This window comes from Fukomys damarensis, unplaced genomic scaffold, assembly GCF_012274545.1.
Source record: "Fukomys damarensis isolate Sample0158 unplaced genomic scaffold, DMR_v1.0_HiC HiC_scaffold_38, whole genome shotgun sequence".
Lineage (NCBI taxonomy): Eukaryota > Metazoa > Chordata > Mammalia > Rodentia > Bathyergidae > Fukomys > Fukomys damarensis.
The window spans coordinates 65,068,740-65,085,709 of NW_022900950.1; the positions used below are offsets into that span (position 1 = coordinate 65,068,740).

Consider the following 16,970-nt stretch of genomic DNA (forward strand, 5'->3'; position numbering starts at 1 on the left):
TTTTTTTTTTTTTTTTTTTTAATTTACTGTCCTTGTCTCTTTTTTTTTTTGGTACAGAACATGGCTGCCCTCAGACAGTCTCTGCTCTTTCTCTTAGTCCGAGATAGGCAAGGAAGGAGTGTTTGGGTGAGGGGATGCTGGGAGGTGCAGTCTGAGGTCGGGGCGGGTGGAATGTGAGATCCAAGTGATTCTTGGGGTACAACATTGTCAAGGGAATGAGATGGGCAAAATCCGAGTTCCGGTACTTGTCAAAGCGCAGAGGGGCGCCGTTGAAGGCCAGGGCCTTGAGTGCCAGGTTGGGCTCTGAGCCGCAGCCGTGGGCGGCGGACAGGGCCACAGTCTGCAGAGCCTGTGAGGCGGACATGACCGACAGGGGAGACAGGAGATTCCGGGAGCTCCCCACAACCAGGAGCGGGGCCCTGGGGCCAGCTGGTTCCTTGGGGGCTGGACACAGGCCCTTCTTGTCCTCCTCAGGACAGTCCCCACTCTGGTGCTTCTTGACGTGGCGGCTGAAGACGAAGGGGTGTGTGGTCTTGAACAGGCACTCTTCGCAGCTGAAGGTCTGGCGTGGGGCATGCTTCAGCTTCTTGTGCAGGTTGAGATTGTCCTTGCGCTTGCAGCTGTAGCTGCACTGGTCACAGTGGAAGGGCCGCTCCCCGGTGTGGACGCGCACGTGCTCGATGAGCTTGTTGGCGGTCTTGGACAGGTAGCCGCACTGGTCACACTTGTAGTGGTTGCCCAGGCGATGTTCCCGGGTGTGCGTCTCCAGCTCCAGCTGGTTGGCCTTCACCGTCTGGCAGATCCGGCACTTGTACTCCATCTTGTAGTGGGTCTTGAGGTGGCACTCCATGGCAGCGGGGCGGTTGGTGGAATAAATGCAGAATGGGCACCTGCCGGGGCGGGGTGGGGGGGAAGCAACACAAGCGCGTTTCAGCCAGAAAGGTCCCACGGCAGACGTGCTTCTCCCCTCCTCACCAGGCTGCCCTCAGCCCACCCTCCAGTCTCTAAGGCCTGGCCTGCCCAGCCCAGCCCTGCTGCCTGTTGGGGTGGAGATGGCCCCGACTCTCACTGCTGACAGAGCAGTCCCCGCTAGCGGGCAGCTCTGCCCAGGACCGCTCAGCCTACGCTGGGTCTCCCGGCTGTGACAGCCAAGACCGGCATTCATGAGAGGAGCAGAGAGAGAGGACGAGGAATACAAAAGCCGGTGCTCCCCTCCAGCCCCGCTCCCGGCCCCTCGGAGCCCTCCCCACACCCCACCGGACATGGCAGAGGTCTCGCCCTCCTGACCTCCCCTCTAGATGGCAGCAACACAAAAAATCGACTTTTCATGCACCACACCAAGCACACGCAGAAAGGCTAAGAGGTTTTAAAGAACAGCTTATAGGGGGAGAGCTACCTCCAGCAAACAGAAAGTCACAGGGGTCAGAGTCGTGCTTATTAAAGGGTTAGGATGAGAAGGCCTGTGTGTGTCCCTGTGGGGTGTGTGTGTGTGCGAGCGCGCGCACATATGTATATATATGGACTCCTAGAAAGTGTCTCCTGAAGCACTAGTTTTTCATCAGGAAAGGAAGGTGAGGACCCTGACAGGGGCATGAAGGAGAAGGAAGCCCACCCACAGTCCCTCTGCTCATGAGGGTTAAGGATGTGGCGCTAGAAGACACTCTCAGGACGTTATTATGACAGATCAGGGGCGCTTCTTGAATTTCTTCTGCAATCTCTATGGTGCTGGGAGCATGCGCAGTATGTGATAAGCACTGGGGCCACGCTGATTCATTATCTGAGTGGTCTCCACAGGCAACCGAGGTAGCCTCGGAGAGGGGATTTGAGTCCCAGCTCTGTCACCTCAGTGGGCTGAGGAAAGAGCCTGCACCTCCCATCCTGTGCAGCGCACTTACGCTACCCCCAACCCTGCTCGCTGACCTGAGGGGCTAGGAGGGGTGGGGAGGGCGTGTTCACTAAAGCTGCCCAGCTTCTCCTTTGGAAGCTGCCGGACTTGAGCCGGTGGCTTATATAACTGTAGCGTGTTTGTTCCCTTTCCAAAACAGAATGCAGACGCCCCAATGGCTGCCTCAACTCTTGCTTGGCTCTTGCAGGGCAGGGCCCAGGAGTGGACTGTTCTCAGAGGGTCGGAGAGGTGTTCAGCAGAGCCCAACACAACCAGGTGCACCGTGCACTGCCTCCTCAGCGCCAAGCTCGCCGTTAGCCTTGACCCTCAGCTCACAGAAGAGTGCACACGAGAGAAATATAAAGCCCAATCCCAGGTCAGGTGCACACACAACCCCTACGCCAAGCTGGGCCTTACCTAGAGGAGTCTGAAACTCACCACTGTCCTGAGCTACGGCAAAAGAAAAATAATAGTATAATCTTATTTGATCTGCATTATGAACAGGATATAGAGTACAAGCAGTTCCATCACAGAAAAGCAATTTAGACATCGGCGGTCTGTTTCATGTTAAGGACATTTCTGTGACCCACAGCTCAATCTTTCTTTCACTACTTAGGCAAAGTGCTAAGGGTTTTCCGTGCTCCCATTATTTATCTTAAAGACACTCTCTCAGGCAAATTAATTCTACGGTATGGTAAAGGAAACAAAACAAAACAAAACAAAACAAAGACTCACTGTATAGCCAGAAGGCATTATCAATTTTTTCAAAGTATTCTTCTACTTGGTCATCCTAGAACATAAACTATCACACAGGGGACGGTTAGCACCGCATGGGAAGTGACTGATTCCACAAAAGCATCAGAGTTCATTGAGCATTCTCCCCCACAGGTGGTTCAGAGGCTCGGGACTTCTCAAGTCCCCGAGGAAAGACGAATGGCAAAGCCACAACTGGCAGGGGCCGCAAAGTAATGGGTGTGACTAGGCTACAGGGAAAGCAGTGAGTACCAGTGCATCCATAGAAAAGCAGGGCTCTTCTTCTTCTTCTTTTTCATAAGAGTGCACAAATATTTATAAAGGGACGGTGGGAACAAACCCAATCAAATCCCCAAATCAGCTCTTGCAGGCATTTCCCATCATCCACTGAAGGAATTGTAATCACCCCTCCCCACCCCCTAAGCCAGGCTCGTGCTGTGCCCTTCTCTGCCTCTTCTGATTGGCTACGTTTTTGAGGGGGCACCAAGCCCACTGTTCCCATTGCTCAACTCCCAGGATCCTTCTGGGTCTTCTGCTCCTCACCCATTCTGGGGACTCAGGCCAGGCCTCTGGCAGGTTGTTTAGTTTCAGTGATGGAAAATTTTAAAAACAAGTCCTTTTTTCTCCCCTATGTTAAGTAAAAGCGATTTTTTTTATCCTTTTAACTTCATGATCATGTCAGCTATAAACTGATAACCGTGCTTTTCCATCTTCAACTATATATACTTCTTTCTCTTTACTACACCGGAAGTGCCTCAGAAACATGGACTCTGTTTTCAGAATCACTGGGAAGATTATATCCTGGTTGCACTAGGACATAAAGTTCCTGAGGGTGGAAATTCTATTTTATTCCTGTGTGCCCTTTAGCACCTATATCAAGCCAGACAAACAGTATGTTTGATAATAGCTAACTGGTCTCACTTGAGACCAGAGGGCTTCTTGCAAATATTGGTTAAGGATGATGTTTCTTGTCTAAATCTTTCAAGGAAGGCACTGGCATGTCTGCAGGAAGCTGCAAAGCATGCGCTGTCTGTATGAAAAAGGATGCCTCCTGTCAGGAGAGACTGTCATGATTCCAATTTGGGGGTACAGGGCGGTTGTAACGCTCACTTAAAAGTGGTCAGCAAGCCATCTGAAAAACAGACCAGGTGAACTGCAGTGACAGTATCATAAATGACAACCGGGCACACTAACCCCCAAGTCCATTAAGACAGTGTAAGGTGAGTTTACTTTTGCGTGCTGGGATGATCCAACACCTCTTCTTCCGGCCCTGAAACCTGCAGTATCTGTGAAGTGGATTCCCCTTGTTGACATCTGTTGACCCCCTGCGGGGCAGGTCTGATTCAATCCAGCTAATGGCAGCAGAGGTTCCTGACTGACTCCCCTTGTACCAAGTTCCCAGTCTCTATGACCCCCAAAACCTCCAGGGAAGGGGTCGGGTAGGGGAAGGGAAGGGTGTTTTAATAACAACGCAGTAAAAGGTTCTGTACTTGCTTTCCTTACTTGAGCCCACCGGTGGGGACAGTGTGGCATTTCTTATGCTCCAGCAGCTGTTCGGGGGTCTTCATGAACTTGTGGCACACGTCACACTCAAACATCCGGGTGATGAGGTGTATCTGCAGGTGGCGCTCAAACATGTTCTTCGTCTTGCAGACAAAGTTGCAAAAAACGCATTCGAACCCTGCAAGGACCCAAACTGGATGTAGAGGTGCATGGAGCAGAGGGGCAGAGAGCTGGAGGTGGGCTTAGTTCCCCCCTCCTCCCATCCCCGCACCTCCCAACAGGTGTATACTTCCAGGCACAGTTCCCTGCATCTCCATACTAAAAAGAGTTAAATGTACAGCTCCAGAGCCAATGTCACCCTTCTTAGCCTTCCACCCCATATTTACATGCAAATCAAGCCAAAAGAAAATGCAAATTTTCCATAGCGCATATTATACTGTATCCTAGGCCCAACATCTGTTTCCCCACATTGTTCCTCTCCAAGGCTTCTTCGCAAGACAGGCGCATCCTAGCTAGGCAGGGCTGAGCAGGCCGTGTTCGCCTCCTCCCTCACCTTTCTCTGGCTTCTCCTCGCTGTTTACTGAGGGCTGGCTCCCAGGCAGGACTGAGATGACCAGCAGGTTGTTCCCTCCCTTGTTTTTCTGGGAGCTGTCTGAATCATCTTTGCTGTTGGCAGAATCACTCAGAGCTGAGAGGGAGGATGAAGAGGGGCTGTTTGATTCACTGGGGGTCTTCCTGTCTTCCCCTGAAAAAGAGAAAACACCAAGTCTGTTGGACGCGGGATGAAAACCCTCAGAATGATGGCACTTTGATGGGGGGATAATGTGTGGGAAGGACTCTTGGGCTTGCGTCATTATTCCAGGGGCTTGTGGCTCCCACAGTGCACTCCCTGGGGTCCCAGGTCCTATTGCACCTGTGGAGATGGCAAGCATAGTATCTGGGGCCAAGAGCAGACATTCATCCATTTGTTAAGTGTTTGGTGAGGTCTTACAGTAATTAAAATAACAATGACAGCAATAGCTAAGATGTGCCGAACGCATCAACTTCCAGAAACTGTCTTATGTTTTAAATGCATTATCTCATTTTATTGTCTCAAAAATTCCAGGGGGTGGAGCTCTGAGATAGAGCATGTGCTTAGATTCTGGGTTTGATTTTTGTACCCCAACAAACAAACAAAAATACCCCCCAAATTGTATGTTGTACGTGAACACACACACACACAAATCCTATTATCATGCCCATTTTACAGATGAAGAAGGGGAGGCACAGAGGGATAAATTTAGACTAGGGCACATGGCTGGCTATTGTGGCAAAGACTTGAGTTGGTCTGACTCTGGCGTCTTATCATCACACTGGACTTCCTCAAAACGAGGCACATACAGGTCAACAGGCCATTAAAATGTACTTGAACTCTACTCAAGTTAGAGTTCAGGGACTGGATCTGACATTACCGAGAGAACTAAAACCAGCTAACGAACCAACCAACCATCCAAGACAAAATATAATAATCAACAGTTTTTACAACAATGAACATGCGATAGAACAAAAAGAGGCAAGCGGTGACTGCTCAAATTCCTGCTCTGAGGTAGACTCCAGGCTGCACGCAGAACAGAGGACCTAGGAGGAGGAGGCGAACAGACTCCCTGAGTGTAGAAAACAGAGTTGAGGGTCTGTGGAGATCTACATGGATGGAAAGTTGGCAAAAAGGAGACCGAAGCACAAAGACCCCTGAGACCCAAAGGTGGTCTTGTTGAGGCCTCAGCAGAGCAGACGAAGGCCACAGCAGTGTGTGAAGAAATTACTCAAGATAAAAGGGAAAAGAAGTCACTTGAGAACAGGGACTGCCACCCCAACACACAAGGCTGCAAACAAGGCTTGCTTCCTGTAGCCAGAAATGAAAGACATAATCCACAGGGCATTAGGAAACAAGCAAAGGAAGGCCTCTTGGTAGTGGGTAATAATCAATGCCCAGTGATCCACATCTATCTAACAAATCAGAAAAGTAAGTTTGAGATTAGAAAAGGGTCAAAGTTTCTAATAATTAACTGAATCTTTGGAAAAAGTTCAACAAGACTATAAAGGATACAAAATATCAAATACTCAACATGGTAAAACCACAATGTATGGTATCCAACCAAATATTTTTGGACACACAAAGAAACAAGAATCATAACCCCAAATGAGAAGAAAAATCATTAAGTTAAAAGTAACCTAGAACTGACATGGTTGTTAAAATTTTTAGACAAGGATAGTATATTTCATATATATGCTAAACAAATTAAGAAGAGACATGGAAGATCTGAAAATGGTCTAAACCAAATTTCTACAAATACAAATCACAAAGTCAGAGATGGACAAATACGACGGATGGGCTTACCAGCAGATTAGACACAGCAGAAGAAAAGGTCAGTGACTGAAGATAATAGCTACAGAAATCATTGGAATTAAAACAGAAAAAACAATCCCCAAAATGGAAAAATCATGTGAATAGAATGACTACAAGCAACTTCATACAGGTTTAACTTGGGTCACTGATAGCATGAGTAGGTCATAAAAACGTTTGAAGTGGCCAAAATGCTTCCAAATTCGAGGAAAACCATCTATATCCTTAGGTCCAAGAAGCTCAATGAACCCCAAGCATAAAAAACATGAAAAAAATCACGCCACGTGTGATGGTTAAGGTGGCCCGTCAATTTGATCGGCTTGGGAGCTTCCCAGAGAATTAATAAAGCACATTTCCAGGGAAGTCTGGGTAGGTCATGGAAGTGTGACTTTTCCCCTTTGGGTTCCCTGCCCCTTCCTCTCGGACACTGTTCCCCCTGCTCCCAGGCTACCTCGAGCTGAGCAGCTTTGCTCTACTACACTTTTCTGCCATGTTTCTACCTTGGAGCCAGCTGGCCATGGACTGGATCCCCACAACCGTGGGCCAGGTTAACCCTTGCCTCCTTTGAGTTGTGGATATCTGATATGGTGACTCAGTGAGTGATGGGAAAGCTGACTAACACACCAAGGAACACCATTGTTAAACTGCTCAAAACCAGGGGTAAAAAAGGCCCCCCAAACTCCTGAAAGCCTCCAGAGTTACTGTAGAGGAACAAAAGGAAGGATGACAGCAGAGTTCTCACAGGGAGCGGTGCAAGTGAGACTGCAGGGATGAGACACGTGAGCACAACTGAAGCAGCAACGTGAAGTTTTATACCTAGTGAAAATACATGTCAAAGGTCAAGGCCAACAAACAAAGCTGACACGAAAAGGTGAGGCGATTAATCACCAGCAGACTTGCATTACAAGAAACGTTCAAAGAAGTCCTCGAGGACAAAAGGAAATAGCATAGATGTAGAAAGAGCCTACACAACAGAATGATGAGTTCTGGAAATGACAAGTTCCTAGTTAAATTCATGTCTTGTTTTATTAAATGTCTATGAAAGATAATAAAAGCAATTTAAACAAAAATAACAACAACAATGCACTGTTAGGTTAATAACATATATTTAAGTAAATACCTGACAATACCATAAAGCCCAAGAGGGAGAAATGCAAATATATTATTGTGAGGTTCTTATGCTAGACATGAAATGATTATACTGCAATAAATTAAAAAAGTGACTTTTTAACCCCAAATGACTGGACAGCTATATGTTACTTCTGGTTTAGGAGAGCTGACAGTGTTAAGATATCAATTCTCCCCACAATGATTTGTAGATTCAATGCAACTCTGTAGTTTAGGTTAGGATAGGAAAATACAGGAAGACTCTTCTTCAGGTTCCTTCAAATGTTGATTAAGCAACTTGGTGATTATGGACCTTAGGAACTAACTTTCTTCATTAAGAGACTGAACAGTAAACCAGGTATTATATGCATGCGTAAAAGCCTGGAAGTAGACAAAGCTGTCAATGGTGGGCTATGACTAGGGCATCAAATAATCAGTATGATATTTTGGGTTTTTTTTTTCTGGTTTTCAAAATGTTTGGAGTGATGATGTATTACTTGGCCAAATAAAGAGAGTCTGTGTACAAAAGGAAGGGGGCCAGGGATGTGGCTCTGTGGTAGAGCATGGAGAAAAAGAGAGGGGGGGAGAGAGAGACATACAAAACGCAAAATGTGCACTTAGGCGCCTGGGAAGACAGCTCTTGCTTCAGTTTACAATGTTTAAAATCTTGTTCTGATCAGAACTGATGACAGGACAAGGGCAGACGGTGGGACTTCGGTCCCCAACCACAAGGAGAGATGGGATATACCTTCGGGAGATGCAGTCCCCCCTCGGTACAATGCAGCTGTGTGAAACTAGCAGTCACTGCCCCTGCACAACCTAAGTAGCTAACCAGCCACGTCACATTTTGTGGACAAATGGAACATTTTCAGTGAGGGCTCTGAATCCTTACTATTACTTCTCTAAATCAAGCTTCTAACTCTGGCCTCACCGACAGTCTGTTACGAGTTATCATTTAAAATGTTTTTGTAATGAAAACGTATTAATTGCAATGACTATGTTTAAAAATAGATTCAACTACCTTGAGGTTTAAGGTGCTGGCCAGAGCTACCTAAACTGATGAACGAGTACAGATACCAGATGCCACGTCAGCCATTCTGTGATGCGGCACAGGAAGCCAAGCCCGCCTTTCCCTGTGCAATCCTTAGTCCAAACGTACCACCCCCTGCCTGCAGCCTGCGTCTTCTTTTGCAGCATCTGTCGGGAGAGAGTGGGTGCCCTTAACTTCTACATCCAAGGCTCTGATCCAAATGGGGATTTACCTCTGGCATTGCAAATATTCCTGCTGAAAGACACCTGTGCAGGTGCTACACCCTCACACCTTAGGATGGCTAGCTGAAGAGAACTTTTAAGAAAAAAACTGAAATCCCCACACTTTTCCTAATTTAAAACAACACAAATTGAAACACCAGGGCCAAAGGAAGTTACCAGCCATCTCATGCCCTCCAGACAAACACTGCTACATTTTGGTGTACTTTTTTACAGTCTTAAAAAAACAAACAACTAAGTGTCTCTACTTCTACATGTTGTCATTGGTTGCACGAATAATTAAGAACTGTAGATCTAGAATATTTGAGTTTGAAGCCCAACCGTACTGCTCAGTGGCTAAGTGACCTTGGATAAGGTGCTGAACTTTGGGCCGCAACGATCACATCTGTAAAGTAGGGATAATGTCAGCCTCAGGTGGTGGAGGCTATGACAGCGAAATGGGATTTTATGTACTAATCACACAAAACAGTGCCTAGCCATGGTTAGCATTTTAGCAGAGATTCATTATTATTATTATTCTTATTCTGCCACAACATTTAATAATATTTATAAAGTATAATGATACAAACACAATTTCCACATTGTCTTACACAGTGGGTACGTAGTTGGCTCTCAAAACATTCATGGAACTATTTATGAATTATTCACTTTAAGTGACAGTCTAGAATCCTGTGCTATGTTCCTTCTACACCACAATGCTTGTGTGTGGAACCTGGACCCAGAACCTAGATCTAGAACACCACATGTGCTTCCCTCCACACCCAGGGCCATGTCTGATGGTCTTCCCATCATTGTCAGTGTGTGCATGAGTTTGTGCATCTGTGCACCACACAAACACGTACTGCTCACCCTGTGCAGAGAGGGTTCCAGGCACTAGAGTCAGCAGTGACTTGGTCAAGCTGCTTATTCTAGGACTATATGTTTGTAGTATGCGTTACACAGCACTGCTATTATTTTATATATATAATAACTTTATAATTACATAGCTTATTAATGTACAGACTTAGATCGACAGATTTGGGGCCATACAGAACTAAATACAGGAAGGTTTTGCTCTATGAAACCATTAGCTTGCATAGCCCTTGGCCCCAAACTAGCTTTCTGCTCTTATAAATAAAGTTTTATTGGGATATGACCATTCACTTGTGTATCTTCTGTGACTCATGCAAGATCCAGCAGCAGAGTTGTGTCATAATGACAGAAACTACATGGCCTGGGATCCTAAAACAGTTACAATCTGGCCCTGTAAAAAATGGTTTGCAGGGTCCTGGCTTACAGTATGCGTATTAATCTTGTATGGCAGCATTAATGGCTTCTACTGAATTACAAAAGAAACTTCTGTAACATTTCATTCCTCCATCTCTGTATTAACAAATCAGACCAAGGTAAGCAGCCCACGGAGGAAGGTGCTCTTCCCTGTGTGCCCTGCGATGGTCAGGAGGCATTTGTATCACTTTAGTTGCGAATGTGAAGTTTCCATCAATGACAAGGGACCCTAAGTCCAACTTCTTTCCAGTCTTTACGGTTTCTATGGTTTCCTGGAGATGGGCTGGTGGTGGAGGGGACTGTGGTGCAGGGTGGGATGGAGGTTTGGGCACACAATGGGGTAAAGATTAGAAGGGTGAGAGTCTAAGAGAAAAGAGAAAAAAAGCCCAACCGCAAAGCTAGTGGAAATGGGAGAGTCTGGCCTTGGCCTCCATTAGCCGCTCCAGAAATGCCGAATTTAATTTATCTTCAACGTGGGTTTCCTAGCTCACCTGCTGCCCATGGTGCTAATGTGGTTACGGTCAGACAAGCGACTGTAAAAACAGCACCTTCTCACTCAGCCTAATGACTCTCTGCAGACCTCCAAGTCATAGCTGCTCAATTTACTGACAAAAACAAGCTTTTATTGCAGTTGGCACCATGCGCCAGAGCGGCCGGCTGGGGAAGCACAGAGACCTTTTCGGCTGTGCACACTGTCAGCACAAATGTCAGGGAAATTCCCGTGCCTGGTCATTCTAGGGCTGGTCAGGTGGGGCTTACCCACACGTGGCGCCCGCCCGCAGACCTGTAAGTGCTGCCAACACAGGGAGGCCCCTCTCCTACCTAGTGACTCCCCACTGGTGTCATCTGCAATCATGACTTTGTGCAAAGTCAAAACGTTAATGTCATTAAATGCAACAATGACAAGAAGTTTAAATGAAAGGCAAACACTGGGCCAAGTCTTGTTAGATTTGTTTCGAGAGAGTCTGGTTTCTCTGCCTTCCACAGACAGCCATGGGTCATCATCGTGAGTGTTGGGGCTGTAGGTTCTGGGAAGGGACCAGAGCCCGCAGGAGCACACAGTTCCCCAGCACAGCGAAACAGAAAAGCTTGAAGCTCTGCTAAGTGTTGTGTGGGGCTGCGAGGACTGGAGGGATACAGAGAGCATGCTGTGGGATGAAAACTGTCGCTTCCTGTTTCTGAAGTCACTTCCTGGTAGCCGACTTTGAGTGAAAACCTCGCTTTTGCTAAGCCTGTTTCTCCATCTGTATGTTGTGACAATAGTATTCACCTCAGAGGGTCACTATGAGGCAACCTGGGGTATCACAAGAGCTTAGCAATGCCAGGTGTGGTGGTGCATGCTTTGTAGTCCCAGCATACCAGTAGGCTGAGGCAGGAGGATCACAGGCCAAACCCAGCAATTTAGAAACTTAGGGAGACCCTGTCACAAAATACAAAATACATAAGGGCTGGGACATAGCTCAGTGTGAAAACTCTGGGATCACTCAGTACCAGGGCCAAAAAATAGAGCTTAGTGACTGCTACGCACGGCGACGAAGATGGAAGAAGACCCAGGTAAGGACCAAGCACAAGGCTCAGCACCACTCAACAGCATACACACTTGGGAATCTTTCAGATCAGCGAGGCCCAGGCTGAGCCCCGGCCTGGCATCACTACAGGGCGGTGTGGCTCTGCTCCCCCAGAACAGGGCTTCCCTGAGGAGGGCCACGTACACCTCTTAGGGCAGCAGTGGTGCTTCTGCCACCCTGCAGGCACTCTGCAGGTGAGGGGATCGAGCATGGGCGGGACCGACAGGAGGCATTACCTGTGTGCTTGGTGCCGATGTGAGCCTTCATCTCTGCCTCCTCCATGGTGACGAAGTCGCAGGCGGTGCAGCAGATCGAGAACATCCACTGCTCCTTGTCCACGTGGAGGGACATGTGGCTGACGAACTGCACATTGAGCTCGGTCTCGAATCCACACACGTGACAGCTACACGGAAGGAGGAATGGAGAGGGGTACAGAGGAGTTACACATACTCCTAAGCTCACTGTGCTCGTTTCCTCTATGCAGCACTCTCAAGGAAACTAGAGTTCCACATGCATTTTCTCCCCGCCACAAGGTACCATTGGGTGAGAAAACGCTTCTGCGTCCTGGGACCCCTGTGAAGCGGTCCCTGTGCTGAACAGATTAGGAGCCAGCACAATGGAATGATCCCATACATGTTGTAACGATGCCAAATAATGACGGAGTTAATTAAAAACCAGATTCCGGATGCCGCGCATCTCCTAACTGATTCCTCTGGGCAGAGAGGGGAGTGTGGCCAAGGTGTTCTGCGGTACTGGACCACCAATCAATTCAGAGCATGCTGTACACCCTGGAGTTCTCTCTGGCTCTAAAAAAACCTGCCCATGTAGCAAAGAAAGCACACACAGGCTGTCTGATGTCACACCAGGCAAGAGGCAGGCCTCCTGGGGACAACTCCTGGTAGACGCTGCCCAACCACAGAGATGCTTTGCAAAATCAAGTTCCCACCCTATCTCTGGGACAAGCTTGGAGGTTTCTCAGGACTGAAGCAAGTATCGATTCAAAGTTACTACGGAAGCAAAAAACACCACAAGGACTAAACCAGTGGACAATGAGTGATTTCTTCTGAGCTCTTTCCTTGGAGTTCTCAGGTGTATTTTTCTTCTTTTTCCCTACAATTTGAAGGCAGCAGTGCAGTGCTCCGTTACAAATGTGGGTGCTGTGCAGATCTCCCCACTAGTATCCCTACATCCCCGATACCCTCTGGAGGTCTTGCACGGAGCCAAAGCCAATCCCATGACTCTTTCCATTAATTCTACTAGGGCCCCTCACACCAAGAAAGGAGTCTGTGCAACCGCAGGGTTTAATCTCAACAAAGATCATATTGAAATGAAGACCAGCAGATGGCTGAGAAAAGGGGCTGGGTGATGTTAAGTCCTGAGCAGAGAGGCAGGAAGCCTCAAAGCAGGAGTCTGAGAAACTCAAGACTCCCGCGCTCTGTCCTCAACTCACCTGTAATAATAAGGGTGTTTCTTTCCATCACTGCCTTCAGAGGTGACGGCGCTGACAATGTCCTCGGTGTCTGTACTCACCAGCTTCACAGAATGGACGGTCAAGTGCTGGTTCAGATTCGCACGGCACTTAGCAGCATAGGGGCACAAGTGGCATTTGTATTTTCTTTCCTCTGGGGAGGAAAGAACACGAAAGAACCCAGACTGCTCTCAAAGAATGAAATCTCAACACCTGCGAGAGATCACTTACAGGTACCAAGGACAGGACTGTTCGAGTATCATTTCAAATGGGGACAAAGGTCATGCTTGGAAACCCTAAGTATCTAAGACCATGCCCAGCAGCTCACGCCTCTATTAATACTGCCAAACTTAAAAGGTCTCCCAGGGCTACCTTTGGGCTAGATTTAGTAGAAAGCCTGATATTCAGGGTTCTGTAGTGACCAAACCAAATACTGATTCCAGGTCAAATATGGAAGCAATATATAATATTGTAACACAAGCAAGAGACAATACTTAGTGCCTCCAGGGCTATTCCTTGGAGTTCTCATGTTTATTTTTCCTCAGATATTTTTTCCCCCTATAATTCTTTTTCCTGACCTTCATAGCTCCTTCTCCTGATAAGGTGAACATCAAAGGGTGTTTAAAGAGTACTGTGAGAGGCTGGTTGTGGTGGGCCATGCCTATAATCCCAGAACTCCAGGAGGCCAATAAAGGAGGATCACAAGTTCGAGCCCAGTCTGGGCAATTTAAGAGACTTAGAAACACCGTTTTAAAATAAAACTTTTTAAAAAAGGGCTGGAGATGGAGCTCAATGTGATGGTCCTAGCTTCAATCTCCAGGACCATCCCCACCACCAATAACAAAAAAATAGTGTGTGTGCACGCGTGTGTGTGTACATGTGTTTGTGCATGTGTGTGTGTACTTCTGCCCCCATCTGTCAGTCATGGGTGGGTGATGAGTCATGGGTGCATTCTTAGAACTAGAGTATTAGAGACTCCTCATCATTTTCCCCAAGCTCCAGGCCTGGGTTAGCCAAGAAATAAAAACTAATAAAATTAAAGGGGAAAAATGACTTGTGTAAAATAATTTAATTGGAAATTTTCATTTTACATAAATAAAATAAAAAACTTCAATTAATTTCTTAATGGAAATTCTCTCATAAAACTGAGTAATGCTTCAGGATTGTTTCCAGAGTGGCATTCTGAATTCATTTGATTAATCAAGCAAATTGAAGTACATGGAGCAGGCTTTGCTTCCTCTATACAGATAAAGGTAGCCGCAGAAACAGCAAAGAGCGACCTCATTTTCCATCCCTGATTCTTGGTGTTTCTGTGTTTTGCCTAAAGAAAATAACTGTTTTAGTTACTTCACATAGAAAACCTAGAGCAAAAGTGTTTCTAAAACAAAGTGCAGGCAGTCCCTGGCACCTGGAAGAACTCAGAGGAGGGGGACAGCGTGCACAACACAGACCTCTTTCTCCTGAAACTGTGCATTTACAGCATTTACAGGGGAGGCTGTTGAATATGGCAGTAGGGTTACAATTCCTCCATAATGTGAACTGGGAGCGCTTCTGTGGTTTTTAATCATTTGGAAAGACCATGCAATATTAGATTTTCCTCTTTTCAAAAGGTGAGAAAGAACTCACCTGGGAGAATTTTGGAAACTGATGCTTTAGTATTACTTCCTTTATTAGCTTTCCACATTTCCGGCTAGGAACTATTTATTCAAGTTCTGTCATTGGGCAGATTTTGGTAATACTGTTAAAATTATCTATGTCAACTTCTCTCTCATACACGTGTCTGTATTACTCAGTAATTCTTTAATATCATCTATACGGATGGTCAGGCTTTATCTTCTGCATTTTTAAGTATATTTGCTTCCTTTCCCTTTCTTAATCAGGCTTAAGGGGAGTAACAGTCTGTTTTATGGTCATCTGCTAGATTTCATTGCTCTTTTACTAATTCCTTAAGATGAGTGCTCAATTCCTTTATTTTTGTCTTCATTTCTAATTAAAACATTTAAGCCTATAGTTTTCCTCTGACTAGAGTTTTCACTGTTTTCTCTAGTTGTAAATATGTTTATTCCTTCTTCAAGTCTCATGTTTGAATTTTTATTGATCCATTTAACTAGGCCATTTATTGATCCTTGGTTAATTTAAATTTCATTTAAGTATGTTCAGTGAGCATGGCCTATAAAACTCCACTTTTAAAAACACATTACAGTTTTCTTTGTTGCTAGGTATATATGACTAAATTTGGTTTATAGTGAAATTTAACCCCCTAATAGTTTATGCCAAATGTCACTGGGCAGTATTTGATCACATATCCACGCTCCCAGGTGTCGCTTGAGCAAGTGTCATTTCTTTTCCTTCCTTCCTTCTTCTTTCCTTCCTTCTTTTTTAAAAATGTTTTTGGTACTGGGGATTGAACTCTGGCCCTTGCACTTGCAAGGCAGGCAGCGTAATCACTGAGCTAAATCCCTGGCTCCCAGCAGGTGTCATTTCAATCAGTCGATTCTTGGATCAATTTGTTAAAATTGTCATTTTTATATTTCCTGTTACATTACCTTATAAAAACTGAAAAATATGCAATTTTTGGTCATCCTGTATTTAAATACTTGGACTGGTTAAGTGTTTAAGATTAAAAATACTGTAAATATAAAAAAGAGCAAACTTCATCTTGTTATAACAAAGTTCTTCATCTTGCTTTATGTTGTGTGATGTACAAAAGTTTTATTTTTCATGTTTTTCTCTTTTGTACAAATAAGATATACAGTATTTAGATATTTTAAAAGCTCTATTTCCAATGTGAAGTTTGAAATACTTGATTTCATTTTGGGGTAAGGGCATGCTGGGGATTGAGCCCTGAATCTCATGCATACTAAATACTTGCTCTACCACTGAGCAACACCCCCAGCCCTTTTATTACATTATTTTTTGTTTACTATTGATTCTACCTTAGTGTTTTTGTCTTCATTTACTTTAACTAACAGAATCACTATTTATTCCCTCTTTATTTCTTCGATTGCCTTCCTTTTCCTGACCCTTATAATCAACCGTTTGTCCATTGTTCAAGTAGATAAAGGCAGAAACTGGTTCCCCACTAAGGTGATTTTATCCCCTCCTGGTCTCACCACAATTAGAAGGGGGTGTAGTCCATCCCTGCATCTTTAAGATGAGATCAATACATCCTCTACAGAGTTCAGGAATTTTACCTGGTCGCGCCTAAATGTTCACCTTTTCTTCTGTCCTACTGGAATTCAACACACCCTTTCAATTAAAAAATAAGCCTTTCCAGGCTTTTATTTTAAAATGCCAGGTATGAAGCCCTAAAAAGTCAGATGGACATGCCTCCATCGTTTCCTGGAACAGTTCTCTTGGAGAAACCCAACTTCCTGATAATGGACAGGTTAGGCGAAGGCTCAGTGGGCTCAGCCCCAACTCACCTGTGTGCAGAGAGAGGTGTCGGGACAACGTCTGCTGTCGGCCAAACACTTTCCCACACACATCACAGGGGAAGAGCTGGTCGTTGAATTTCCAGGAGGGCAATCCATTTCCTGCCTCTAGGACTATCTTCTCTGTCTCTGGGGCAAGAGAGCAAAGCATCACGACAACCCAACAAGGTGACATGAACAATTTCATTTTAATCAAAACTGAGGGCTTCACCAGAGACTTCCTCCTGAATGTAGCTAGTAACTCACACACAAGCCCAGTAACTGGACTTCAGGCTCACATTCTGACTCTAAAAAGACCATTTGTGACCGTTGTGGTGACAAGTGGCTTCCAATT

General features: G+C 45.8%; 1 protein-coding gene across 5 annotated transcripts in view; it reads right to left on the reverse strand.

Annotated features, from left to right (window-relative positions):
- The window catches only part of Znf827 (zinc finger protein 827), a 155,969-nt gene continuing 138,999 nt past the window's right edge, over positions 1–16,970 (reverse strand). For 2 of the 5 annotated variants that reach the window (XM_010610930.3, XM_033760061.1), the window contains exons 9-14: positions 16,628–16,765; positions 13,185–13,356; positions 11,971–12,137; positions 4,695–4,886; positions 4,142–4,319; positions 1–890 (exon numbers count right to left, since the gene is read on the reverse strand). In XM_010610930.3, coding sequence (XP_010609232.1) covers positions 71–890; positions 4,142–4,319; positions 4,695–4,886; positions 11,971–12,137; positions 13,185–13,356; positions 16,628–16,765 — 1,667 coding nt within the window. In that variant the 3' untranslated portion in view covers positions 1–70. Of the gene's footprint in view, positions 891–2,302; positions 2,336–4,132; positions 4,320–4,694; positions 4,887–11,970; positions 12,138–13,184; positions 13,357–16,627; positions 16,766–16,970 lie in introns of all 5 variants that reach the window. The other 3 variants (XM_033760062.1, XM_033760063.1, XM_033760064.1) reach the window with 3 other exon arrangements.